Here is a 13,994-nt window from a genome sequence, read left to right as displayed (position 1 = left end):
GATTCGGGTAACTTGAACATATATTCTGTCCTCACACTTGGCCTTTTACATTCCCTGAAGTCAATATGCAAGATGGGTTGGTGGTGGTCTGGTGATGTACTTCACCATTTTTTTATGTTGCAGTGGGGCAATACAGGGTTAAATTTTGTTTCAAGAAAGCTCAAGTTACCTTGGCAGGCTGTGCAGGTGGTGTCTGACCATGTGTTGGTTAATATGGAAGTGGATCTTCTTGTTTGTGTTGCTGAAATGAAATATTTACTTAATTGACATTGCTTGAAATCTTTACTATAAATTGTATTTTTATTATGTCTTTTCTATACTATACTGTATTTTAATCTATTTTTACTATAAATTGTGTCACTGTAAACATTGAGTTGAGGATATGATGACCAATGATAAGGACAAGTTTACTTCTGTGTTATCCCCCACCTTGCTATTCTGTCCTACCTTACACCATCCTGTTCCTATAGTTATTATGCTTCTGGAAGCATTCAGCTCCTACAAATGCATCAAGTAGTAGGATTAGTAGAAAATAGGAATGGACTTTCAAGAAACCACCTAGTACATATTCCTGTCTTTAAAGCAAAGTTAACTATCCAACTCCATATTTTCTGACAGTGCCAACCACACTGCAGGAAATTAAATACTAAGGTGAGCCAGTGGAAGCCCTTGGAGCTCTATGGCAAAGTGAGTTCAGTTTCTAATTCTGTCCTTCACTCTCTGTGGTGGTAGTGACAGGGTCTGCATGCCCAGTCCAGGATGGGGCCTGTTTCAGTTTCTCTGTATGACTGAAAACCTCTCTGGAGCAAATCAGCTCCAAACTCAATCAAACACCTTGTGCTGAGGTCCTGTCATCAGGGAAATGCAGGGAATATGTATGATGGGGAAGGGGAACATTCCTGGGCTTGGAGATCTCAAAATATATTTGAGCTTAAAAAACTAATTTTGACATCACTAGTTTTTATCCTTGTCATTTTAACTCAGGAGATTTTCTTTTCTTAAGAATGAAGAAACAGAAATGGGTTAAGTGAGAGAAAAAATTGTTTTAAAGGTAGAAGTCTGTGTTCCTTATGAAGACAGAAAAATTCTCCTGAAACTGAACAGGCATAATTGGGACTGACTGTCTCCTTCTTTGTGTCTGTGGCTGAAGACAGGAAGTTCTGTGACAGAGAACAGCCAAGAACACATATATCTGTGTATGTGCCTACCTGTCAATCTGTGATATCTGTCTGTCTATCTATCTATCTATCTATCTATCTATCTATCTATCTATCTATCTCTATCTTACCCACTAACTCTGCTTGTACAAATATCCTAAATGCCTTAATTCTCTGCATTTTTTTTTTTTTTTTTTTTGATCAGAGACACCATGTGTTTAACAAAAGCCTAAGAAAAATAAATTATGTCATCTCTCATGCCTTCATCTATCTGGGCTGGGTGGTGTGTTCTGAGTAGTGCATCATTGTGTTCCACTGCATGGAAAAAAATGCTGGGTGCAGAGAGTTTGTGTGGAGTTAGGCTTGCCCAGGCGTGCACTCCTCTCTCAGTCATGGATCCCTGACTGTATCACACCCTGTGATGTTAACAGGGTGGGAGGGAATTCCCTCCACTTGTGAGTGTGTCAGCTGAGTGGGAGAGGTAGCATCAGCAGTCCCAGATTAGACTCCTGCTCTAGGCAGCTTCTGCACAGTGAAGTTCTGGGTTTGAGTCCACTTCATGTTCTAGCATGAAACATGCAGCACTTACCTATGTGACATTGTCATGGGTCAGGGCTTGGTGTTCACCTTGAAAAAACCTGATATTTGAGCAAGAGCCAGGAGTAATGCCATCAGTATAAAATGTTCCTGCATTGGAATAAAAATGGCTGGCAACTCCCTGTATATTTTTAAGGTTTCCGAAAATAGATCTAAGTCACAGGCAAAAATGAATGGAGCTGAGGCTTAAATGGAAAGAACGGGTAAAGGATTATTTGTCTGAAATGGTTAGTGCTGAGATCATCTTCCACATTACATGCCACTACCTGGAAACATGGGCCCGATTTCTTTTCCCTTTTTATGGCATTCTGAGCCCTGTTTTCCAATGCATTTATTCACTTGACCAAGTTTCAGTACAGTGGAGAGAACTGACTTGGTATTAGTGTTGAGACTGAGAACCCCACCCCTGCTCTGATTCTGTCTGTAGGAGCTGGAATTCCTGGAGCACAGAGTCAGTCTTGGAGCTCTGGAGAAGCAGAAGAAAGTTAGATTATAAGCAAAACCTCTGTGTGTGAGGGAGAGAAGGTTTTTAAATCTCAGTGTCAGGTGAGAGGGAAGGTCAGGGATAGTTGAGTGGGAGCAGAAGCTGACTGGAGGGTTAAATCTCTGGGGAGGTGCACTCCTCTGTTCCAGGAGGAATTTGATGTTACTCAGTGAAGCCTTAATGCATTTTGTAGAGGGGAGAAGGAGAATTTTGAAGCCAGCTCCAATACTGCAGTTTGGTGCTAAACCCACCCATGTCTCTCAGGCATGGCCTGGGGCTGAAGGTGCTATTCTGACTGCGTTTGAGACTGTCTTTCTTGGAGGTTACTGTCCCCACAGAGGTGCCAGCAAATCTGCATGTGTCCTTGCCTCCTAACTTACTTCTGTCACCCTGATTAAAATCTATCTTGCTAAAAATATTTGAACAGGTTCTATAGACACAAAAGCAAGTCTGGATCATTTTGACAGGTAAACATGCCTACATTAACAAGGAGTGTGGTGTAATAAGAGCAGATATGGAAAACAAAAGAACTGCTGCTGGCTAACATTGACACTAAATGTGCTTCACAGTGAGATGATTTTGGAGTTGCTCTGTTCTCGTCCAATTAACTGAATGCTTGCCAACAGCTGGAGCATGATAGGTACACTCCTGGAGCACATCCAAAAGGAATTCAGTTCACCAGATATGAGACTGCACCATGATGGGAAACAAAATGCTCTGAATTAGGAAATTAACTTTGAAACTATCCTCCCGATCTGAATTAAAAAGTGATTGTAAATGTGACTTTCTCATGCAGTTGGTGGCTGAGAAGCTGGTAATCCCCAGGAGACCTAGAGGACAGTGATGATGGGGATGTGGGAAAACTTTTTAACAACTATTTGTACACTGGCACTGGGTGTATTTCTATGTGTGCAGAGTGAAAATGTCAAACGCGTGACCCTGACTTTCCAGCTGTTCTCAACACCTGTGCAGCATGGACATGGACACTTTCCAAGTAGAGGGGCATATTTTACACCATTACTGTGCCTGAGGACACAAAGTATTAAGATTTGGAGGATTAGACCCATATTAATCTGCATCTGTTCTACAACTTTGCAGTTGGAGGGATTTGGATCAGACTGTTGTGCAGTTTTTCCCTTTTTATGTATCATAGAGCCTGGACGAGAAAAACAGCTGTTATTCATGACCTGCTATCTGCCTCTCTGGCTCTTGATACTAGCAGTGATCTGAAGTACTTGAACTGAAACACCACAAGAGGCTTGAAAAACAAACTTTTTGCATTGACAGCTCCAAAAAAAATATCCAGGAAACTAGTCTCTTAAATTAAGAATAGAGATTGTATGTAGGTGAATTTATTTATAAACCATTAACATAACATACAGAATTTGCACTGTTGCCTGAAGCCTTAAGATGACAACTTTGTCAGCCCCCTGTGAGGTAGCCAATCTTGTTATATTACTTTGATAGCTATTCAAAAGGAATATAAAACCATCCAGTCACCCACTGACACAGCTTGTAGGACCAAGGAGAGCTATCTGCTAGTCTCTGTTTCTAATCTAGAGGACACTACTGCCTCCACTACCTCCTATCATAACTGGATTTTCTTTGCAGCTGAAGGTTCCTGCTATTACAGCTCATTGTGAGTGTTGGTGACCCATGTGCCTTTGGGGGGAGTTTAATTTTAAATAGTGAAACTGCATGACCTGAAAATCCCTCTCAGAAGTGGCTTCTCCCTGGTTCTTGCTCAGTAACACTTGATTTGGTCCTTCTTTGGCCCTTTTCACCATCTAGGAATGATTCTATATACAATTACTCCTGATTGTTAAGTGTTGGTACCTTCAGAAAAGCCCAGTGTAAATGGGTGCCTTCCATATAGACTCGTGTGCAGTGGTCACCTGCATCAGAACCACCTGGAGCCTGCTTCTCACCCCCTGAGGCTGGACTGGCCATTCCCACTCTCTGGCAGCCATGGAAGGAAGCGCCTGGTGGCCTTTGTTACATCCTCCAAGTTCCCAATCTCTGAGTCACAAAGGCAGTGGCCCTACATGGTCATCACACCAGTACCATCAGCTTGGCTCCACACCAGCCATCTGAGGAGGCAGAGCAGGAGAGAGGGGGAAGAGAGGAGAAAACTCCCACAGAGCCTGTTTCTTTGGGGCACTGAAATTGTGAAGGTCTTGGCTGAAGACTCCAAATCACCTCCCTTTCTGCAGCAAAGCCTGTTAGTACTGCATGTAAACTACTGGCAGTCTGAGCCCTATTGGATAAAAAAAATTGCTAGATTTTATATCTACAGACTTAGAATTCTCCTGTTAAGAAAGTAAGATGGATGAAGAGCAGAACATCAGATTTTGTTAGATTCTGGAGATTTAATTGGTTATGTGCCATCATGGTTTGTTACAGTGAGGCTTTGATGGTCAAGACAGGTCTGGTGGATGTCCCACAGGTTTTGTGGACTGCCTGTTGAGGAATACATTTAGTGCAGGTAGCTCAGTGTGCAGACCCCAGTGCAGGCTGAGGATTGAGCTCAGGGACAGGAGGTCATGGACTGGCACGGGCTCTTTGCACAGTGGCACGAGGACCTGTGGTGCCAGCCAGGTGAACAGACACTCAGAGACACAGCAGGAACCCATGACTCAGAAGACCCCAGGCTATGCCAGCACAGACTGTGAGGATGGAAAAGTGCAGGGAGTCCTTTGTTCACAGTCCCTCCCTGGAGGCACCAGGACAAACTGTGATAAAATTGCTTAAAACAACCAGAGGCCTGAGACTCTGCTATGGGAACCTGGGGTCAAGCTGGGGGGGGAAACTTGTCTGACTGTCTGAGAGTGGGGTGTGTGGGGAGTCAAGTGGGGCCCCTACCAGGTCACTGGGGCTGCTTTTTGAGAAGGGGCTTTGGTCCCAGCATTAAAGTCTCTGGTGGTGGCAATGTAACTGCCAGAGTGGCTGCTGAATGGTCAGATAAGGAAGTTTCCTCAACATGCCTCAAGGGGATAAAATGCAATGGGTAATGTAGGTGTTTTACGTTTTGCTTTCAGTATGTTTTTAGCTGGCCGTGATTACTGTAAATGCTTAATGGCCTCTGAGAAATACATGTGAGTGAGCATGTTTCCTTTTGGAAACACATCACACCCTCAAACCTATCAGAATAAATACCATTGGAGTTACTTTTTAGATTAGATACATTTTCCTAAAACTGAAAGCCCTACCTTGATTCTTCCTGTCACCCACAGGAATAATTTTTCTTCACTGGTTTGAGGTAGAACAGAGCAATGGGATTTACTCCACCTTCTTGCTCTAAGGCAAAAGTGTCAGTATCAGTCTCCAAACCTCCCATTGTTCCAATTCTGCACAGATTTAAGGGCATTTCTACATCAGTACCTTTCACACAAACTGGAAAAACATATTCCCATTATTTTTTTGTCCTTCCTAGTGATGTTATCTGTTATTTGGATTGTAAATATTTTGAGTAAAGTCCCAGAATATCCATTAGATTTCCCTTTGTTTCCCACATTGCTCCAAGCAGTACAAGATGTAGAAAGCACGAGCATTTTCTCCCATATGGTACAAACAAAGCAAAAATGAAGATGAGACAATTCTAGCAGACGAGTTGTTCTTACATTTTTAAAAAATATGATCATTGCATTAATTGCACACCTTTTGTCTGGTTTGAAACCCTCCCCTTTAGTCTCCCTCTGCACAAACAGCATATTCCCAGCACATCCCCAGACATACAGGAAGAGATGAGTGGTGTGGGCCATACAGTGAGTCATTGTTCCTAGTAAAGCCTTCTCCATGCTCCTTGCAGGGCTGTCACTGCCAATGGGGGATTTATATGCTGGAGGGAATGAGGAACTAGGGCTTTACAAAGCATCTGGCAGACACAAATCCCAGGGATTTCCAGGCAGTTTCAGCTATTTCTGCCCTAGTGAGTGGACAAGCCAGGAGCTGGGACCAGACATTGCAATAAGTTCATTTTCTTGAGGTGGAAAAGGGATCAGATAAATGGGTTCACAAATCCAGTGGCCCCATCAGTTTCTGCCCTGTCACTGCAGCTGCATGTGAATGGAATTATTTCCAGGCTTTTCACATCCTGCTGTCCTGAATGTGAAGTGCTTTCCCCTTTACCCCTCTCATCCTTCCAGCTTGAGAATCACTGCAAAAGACTACCCTGATTCTCAAGACTTCAAGGTGTGACTGAAGTGGTAGCGTTTGTTTGGGAGGAAAGATGTTTTTTACCCCTAAATACAATTAAACACTAAAAAGATCCAAAATCATCACTTACAGCAACTCATAGTGAACCTATAGGCATTAATGTCTCAGCAGAAGAAAAGCAGTAAGAGCAGGAGAAGGAAGTTTAGCTGCTATTCAAACCTCAGAACCAGGCTGGTTAATTTTAAATAGAGTCCAGGACTACTGTGTGTTGAAGGTGCAGTTCTCATACTACAGTAGCAATTTCATTTTGTGCCTTCCTTTAGTTATGTGAACCAAACTAAATTTCAGCCCTCTGAAATATGCCTCTAGTATGAAACACCTTCGGCTTCTATCTGTCAAAGCCATGCAAAGGGGAGCTCAAGTTATTCCTCATTAGTCAAAAAACCCATATGCTGTTAAAACAGCCCCTTGTTTAGTGCTCATGCTAAATAATTCTGGTATGTCAGAACAAATCATTTACATGTTCTTTCTGCTTAAAAGAAGCTACTACAAAAGGCTTGATGAAAATAAAACCAAGACAATAAATCCCCAGTGAAATAGCAGACTCTTCCCAGGAGAATGCTTAATGTCATCCTTGTCTAATCTAATTCTGAAATACTTTAATATTATTTGGGATCTGAGCAGTATGGGAGTAACAGCATTTTTGAGGCCCTGGGTAATGCTACTCATATCTCCAGCCTCCTGCAAGGAGGACCTTTAATCAGCTGATATTTTACCCCTTGGAATTTCATCCTGAAGTCAGAGGGAGATGTAACTCATCTGCAGTTCTCAAGGAATTCACTGATATGGTTGTTCTCACACATGGCCAGGCAGGGAGGGCTCAGCAAAAGGCTGCTGGATGACACCAATGCTCCTCAGCAGCTGCTAAAGGAAAGGTCTGCAGGGAAGGTCAGGTCTTGGTGCAGCACCTCCACCACAGGAATTCATCATGGAATTGTGGCTGGAGCGACGTGAGGTTCAAGTTTCAGATGTCTTGTTCTCCACCTCAGCAGTGGAGGGGAAGGGGAAAAGAAGAAGCTGGAGAGGAAGTGAGGTGTAGAGACTCATGTGCCTGTCACAGGATACTCTTGTCTTTCAAAGTGGCATGAATGGTATTTTGTTTGGCTATTGATAAGAATAATAGGGAAGAAGGACAAGAGAAGTGGCTGGGGTCAGAAACAAGTGTATGCTATGCTGAAGCTTTGTCTCGGCCCTTCAGACTCTTTGGGACTGTTTGATATGGGGTTTATGACTTTCTGTGGACATTGCCAATGCCTTCCACACTCTATGTGCTTTGGATCTGATTGTTTCACTGGCATGGGGATTCATTTGTCTCATTAGCCCTCCTCATTAGCACTATGAAGAAAAATCTTAGGTCCCTGGATGTTAAATTATGGCCCCTTAAATTTGGCAGGAAAATAGCTAGACTTCTATCATTTAAGTTTATCACCTTTGCAATAAAGATTAATGGAATTCTCCAAACGGTTACTTAAGACTTATGAAGGAATGTTGGTAAAGAAATTTCAATAGAAGCAGAATTGGGCTCTCCCCATCATATATATTGCCAATATATATAAAAGAAGTCTCCACAGTCTCTTGAATTTAGGGAGAAAGCTGACACCTAATATTTCTGGATCCAAATCTGGCAAAAAAATCACAAGCAAGTGACTTTATTATTCTGTATGTCTTCTGTGAGTATCTATTTCTGTAGGAAATAAGTGTAACCAGTGTTGTTTGACCTTGTCTGAGAAAGTCTCAATGTAAAAAGGAGACAGAAAAGAAAGAAAACATTTTGTAAACAGCCTCTTAGGCACCCTGTGACTTTCTGTGCAGAAAAGTTACACCAGTTTACATCAATCCAATTATACTCACGTTTTTTCCTAGGTAGGCATAGCATAGAGATTCTAGTTTAAGTGAAACCTGTATATTCAGCTGAAGCAAACAAAGTGCCTGGACCCCATTTCCATCTCCTGCCAGACAAAAATGTTTAACAGATTTGACAAGAAGACACAAAGTCAAGGAAAACAATGGTATGTTCATATTTTCTTTAAAAATAAGACATTACATTTATTTAATTTCCTTCTTCTGGACACTGTTATCTTTAAAAAGAAAAACTTCTAGTTTCCTGGGAGAAAATAGGACTTAGTATGAAGTCCTTTGAGTTATACTCAAAGTCCCAAATGAGACGAGATGGCTTCTTTAAATCCCCATGAAAATGGTGACCCTTGATTCCCTCCATCAGTGGTTGCAAAACAGAGATGGCAAGAGAAGCTCTGGTGGATGGCCTGCCACTGGTCCTCTGCTATTTCCATCCTTGAATTTGGTTGCTCATTTATATTCTGTGATTATGGGTGTGGCCTTGGAGAAGCCTTGAAGACCAGACATGACTTGCCGAGCTTCAGGGAGTCACAATCCCTTGGGCTGTTGAAGCATCTGGAACTTGAGAGGGAAGATGTGTGCTAATGTCTTTACAAACAATTCGATGGGTGAAGGTATGGATACTAAAGTCTTTGAAATGGCTCTTAATGTCTCTAGTAACTTTGGGCAGTAGGTTTGCTGCAGATCCCAGACGGCTTGGCTCCTGAAACTGTCAAGTGGGTCTGCACAAGCTTGAGTTTCTGAACTTTGGGGTAAAATGACAGGTTCAAGGGGGGAATATGCAGTAGGCGGTTCGCGAAGGCTGTGCCTTCCTATTACCTCAGCTAAAGGGGAAAGGAAGCGGGCAACGTGCGGCCGGGAGTTCAGGGTAAAAGGAGGCTGCACCCTCCAAAACCTCGAGAGAAAAAACCCTGGGGATGCGCCTGCGTGTGCCAGTGGACTCTCTCCCTTTATTCAAATAAAGTTTCAGGACTTGTCTGCCTCTTTTACGGAGAATGGCTTATCATAGCATGATTTTCCTTACAAGCTGGAAGTATACTTTTTAGTCAAACAGATGGCTGTGAAAACCTTGTACAGAACAGCACACGGACCGGCCAGAGCACGGGCCGAGAAGCCTGGACTGAGCCGCGCCTGTGTGCGCACAGCTCTGGCTGACAAGGGCCAGAAGCATTGATCACAGGTCAGTGCTGCGGTCTTACTTCGAACAGCGCAATCGCCGACGAACTAGCATTATTTTCTTAAAGAACGCTTTTATCAAGGACCAGAACTCCCAACGATCCGCGCATAAACTTCTGCGACCGGGGCTCTATAGGCGCTACTTCATGGGCGCTGGAAGCCTCGGCTCTCGCACCGATGGGAGCGTGCCGCAGCCCCCGCAGCCCCCGAGGCCGCGCCCTCCCGGGCCGCTCCGCAGGGACCGCCCGGCTCGGCCTTCCCGGGGCGGGGGCGCCGCGGCTCCAGCCCCGCACGGAGGCGGCCGGGCGGGGCCGGGCGGGGCCTGGCCGGGCGGAGAGGCGCGGAGTCCCGTTAGAAGCAGCGCGGAGCCCGTACGGATCCCCACCGGCGCAGGAGGAGCGACGGCCGTGCCCAGCCCGCCGGGAAGATGCCGAAAACGGTGAGTGCCGCCGGCGCGGGGCAGAACGGAGGCCCCGCCGCGGGGTCCGGACGGGTGCGCGGGGCCGGGCGGGCGCGGCCTGGGGGCTCCTCCCGCCTGGGCTCGGCTGCGCCCCGGCCGGCGGCGGCCGCCCCGGAGGGAGCGGCGAGGGGCGCGAAGGAATCCCGGGGAGCGGAGCCTCCCTCCCGGCCGCCCCTCCATCTTGTGCTCCCCCGCCTGAGGGGCCGCGCCCGGAGCGCGGGGTCTCGGCGCGGCGGGGCCGCCTCTCCGCCCTAAAATGTCCGGCGGAGCTCGGCGGCGCCGCCCGCCCGCGTGTGCGCCCGGACCGGGGGGAGCGGGAGCGGAGCGGGGCGAGGCTTCCCAGAGCCGGGAGGGAGGGAGCGGGTGGCTGCTATGGCCGCCTCGTGCGCTCCCTGAAGGGGAGAAGTTGGGGTTTTCACAACTTGCAATTAGTCAGTTTGGGTTGCCAGGGAACCTTGTCCCAGCTTGACTCGAGGTATTTCTTGGCTGGGGAGATTTTGGTACTTTAGAAAGTCTAGTCAAGTCTGTACTTGACTCTGCTCGCAGCAGGAGTTTGGTGACTAATGAGGAGCATGGGGTTTTTCCATTTAATTTCTCCTGGTTGGAGCAAAAGAATTAGTCCCAGCCCTTCATTGATAAAACAGGAAGGAGCAGGCTGGAAGTCTCTGGATGTTTCCGTACCGGAGTGATCTGAAATGGCCTAAGAAAATCTAATGTTTAAGCAAAGAGTCTGTGGTTTACATAAAGGAGAGGAAAAAAACAAATCCAAACAATAACTCACCTCTGTGCAAATAGAAGTTGAAATGAAATCTACTGTGATTTTCTTTTAATAGTTTACTTGTTTTACTTTAGATATTGAATGCCTATTTGATTGACAGCTACTTTTCCTGATGTCTTAAATGCCATCTCTGATTGCATGGATAGCTAGATGATGGTTATTATTATTCAAACATCAGCATCTCAAAGGATATCAAACCTCAGCCTCTTCAAGGTTAAGACAGTATTTTCTTAAGCTTTAGAAAGGCCTTTCATCAAATATTTGTGATTAGTGAAGATTTACTTACAAAAAAAGCTAACATACAGGCAACAAGTTCAATAAGGTTAACAGAAATAGCACAAGTCAGGGGACTTCTATGTAAAATGCTTAAGACCTTTTAGCCAGAGCATTTACAGTCATGATGGGTGACTTTTTTTAGTGTGGATCGGCCAAGAAGTCCTGACCAAGAGCGGTTTGCGGGGCGGGGTTCCCAGCACCAGGCTGAATCCGAGCGCTGGCTGCGAGGTGCTCGTTGCAGCCTCCCAGACACACCCTGGGCTGGATTCACCTTCTCAGTCTGCTGCTTTCTGGTTTTGACAGAGCAGTTCTGCTTTCGGAGCTTTTAAAAAACTGGAGCAGATAGAGAAATGCAAGTGTTTTAGTGCAATGCTTTGTAGTGCACGCTGCAGGTTCTCCAGAGAGCGGTTCCAGTGTCTGTTGCAGTACAGAGCTGCAGGCCTGCTGCTCTATCAGCCTTTGGTTTCCTGCCCCATCTGCTCTAGTTACAGACCCAACTGAAATAATATTTGAAACATTATTTCTTGATCTTTGGTTTGCAGGAACAGGATATGCTGGCATAACTGTGTAATCAGTTCTTCATGTGAAATAAACATGACTACTACTGTGCTAGCTTAAGATTTGTTAATAGCAGCTTAATTAACAAAACAGTAAAATGCAAGACACTTTCCTCAGTCAAGGAAAAAAATCAAGGTCAAATGTGGGTGAAACCTGGGCAGTTAGATGTAGGGTTATGTGGGCTTCATCACAAAAATAAATCCATTGTGAAGAAGACAGATGGAGGAAATGTTCTAGGGAACAGTTCTGGCTGGGCAGGAAAAGCATTTGTGTCAAAACTACTCGGTTGGTAGCTCTTATCATTCATCTGACCAGACTTACAGAAACATGCTGCTGCGTGGCTTAAGCAGCAAAACCTGTTGAGTTCTGAGTCTCTACACCTCCTCAAGCTAGGCTAAATGTTAGCACATGTAGCTGGAGATTTCCATTTTGTTATGGGAGGATTGCTATGAGTGACACTAGGCTGTGTAGCACTATTAATGAGAATCCAAGATTAACTCTGGTAACCTTTGAACTAGTGCACATGATTTGCTGTTGTGACATGTAATGGGGGGGTTTGGTTGCTGGAGGCTTTGTAGAAAGTCCATCATGCATCAGCCTGCTGATCTTGCCATACTCTCAACAGGAAACCTTCCCTGTTTAATCTAGTGATACAACTCTGGTTTAAATATGTTGTTCTGGAAAGTTTGTGAAGTGTGAACAGTTAAAGCAGACACCAAAAAGGGCACATAATTTCTCCCATGCTTTGTATTGCCGAGGAATAGTTGAGTACTAAAGTAGTTGAGTGCTAAAACTGAGCTGTTGTCAAGCTCTGGCAAGTCTCTCCTCCATTTGTGTGCAGTCCATTTGCCATGAGTAGTCTCTGATCTCTCCCTGACTGATGGGTGCAAGGCTTCTGTTCTGGGATTCGTCAACTGTTTTGCCTATGCATGTGCCTACTCTGTGAATGGATGGGCCGCTGGATGTGAAACAGGAGCATTCATCACGTGTGAGGCGTGTGCAGTTCTGTCACCAGGACTTGGGCAGTTCTGTTTTGGGTAACATTGTAGAGAAAGGGCTTTAATGAAAGCCAGTCTGGTGAATACAGAAAGTTTTAGAAGGTAATAAGGGAAAAGGTACCAGTCCAAACTTTATTGTACCTTAGTTTGAAGCTGAGTGTACCAATAGTTATTAGGATCTTTAGGGACCCTGTCTGTAGTTTGAATTGATGGTCCTAATTCCCAGCAGGACTCAAAAGGCCCTAGAAATTTTTGTTTCTGTTGTTCTTTGGAGCTTCAAGGGTCTGGTTAGAAGAAAAGTAACTGAGAGGTTGAGGTGTGTATCAGGAGAGTCCTCTGGTTAATTAGTTTCTTGTGTCTGTGGCTACTTTCTACCAGATGCTGCAACAAGATGGCAACTATGAGTAGAATGCTACACTTGTTTGGATCATTTTTCTTCTTTTTTTCTTTTTTAACCTCTAGCGGAATTTGCTTGATGTCTTGAAGGGGGAAAGGATAGTGATGAAAGGATAGTGACTTTAATAGGTGAGGACTTCTCTCCTGGTCCTGTTGTGCTATGAATGAGCTCTAGAAGCATTCTAGATGCTTTCTGTCTTATTTCATGACTGGCCCATTGGTGCTATCTCTTCCTTTCCTCTCAGTACAACTTGGGAAGCTTGGTGACACTGATCCAAGTTTGACATGTGTGTTAACTTGATAGGCAAACTCAATCCATTATATGTTTCTCCTAATGCCATCAGTAAAGAGGTGTGTTTGTATGTTTCCAAAGACCTTTCTTTAGAAGGTTTCTCCTGTTGGTGATTTTCAGATGACTTTGTAGTTCAGAAGCAGCAATAGCTAAAACATGCTGAGTTTACAGTGGAAGCAGGTAAACCTCTGAAACTGGGAAGCAGTGAATTGTCTGTAGCTTTATACCTACCATTTTTTGCAAATTTTGCAAAACAGGAAAGGCCTTTGCACCCTAGCTTGTATTGTATTCAACAGCTTGGTCCCTAGGTTCTGCAAGAATAGCAAAGTTTTACTTCATGTCAGGTGAAGCAATTAAGCTTGACAGTGAGCAAAAGGTTCTGTTTGGTACTTTTAAGCCTTCTATATTAAAGTTAAACAGGGATTTTAAATTACACCATTGATGAGAAACAAATACTCACGGTAAAATCTTCCTTTCTCATCTTATGGCAAGCCCTGCCCCTGACAGGGCAAACCCCATCATTTATAGTGGTTTTACACTGTTGTGAGCAAGAACTGTTCCAGTGCCTGATCTGAACTGGTAGTCATGATCCAGTTCATAAAACTTCAAGGTGACAATGTTACGTATAAGAGTCCTTGTCATACAAGAGGTTTTAGAAGATTAAATGTCTTAGTTGTGTCCTTTATTTAATTTCCCTGTTGATTTGTTGCCTGAGGCAGCTGAGCAAGCTGCAGGTTGGTGACGTGCAGC

At 44.5% G+C, this 13,994-nt stretch overlaps 1 protein-coding gene across 1 annotated transcript in view; it reads left to right on the top strand.

Annotated features, from left to right (window-relative positions):
- Nucleotides 1-9,774: 9,774 nt before the first annotated feature.
- Nucleotides 9,775-13,994, top strand: part of MSN (moesin) — a 41,275-nt gene continuing 37,055 nt past the window's right edge. The window contains exon 1 of the mRNA XM_041485138.1: nt 9,775-9,925. Coding sequence (XP_041341072.1) covers nt 9,914-9,925 — 12 coding nt within the window. The 5' untranslated portion in view covers nt 9,775-9,913. The remainder of the gene's footprint in view (nt 9,926-13,994) is intronic.

Source organism: Pyrgilauda ruficollis, unplaced genomic scaffold (assembly GCF_017590135.1).
Source record: "Pyrgilauda ruficollis isolate IOZ18807 unplaced genomic scaffold, ASM1759013v1 scaffold7, whole genome shotgun sequence".
Lineage (NCBI taxonomy): Eukaryota > Metazoa > Chordata > Aves > Passeriformes > Passeridae > Pyrgilauda > Pyrgilauda ruficollis.
This window is presented reverse-complemented; position numbering and strand designations above follow the sequence as displayed.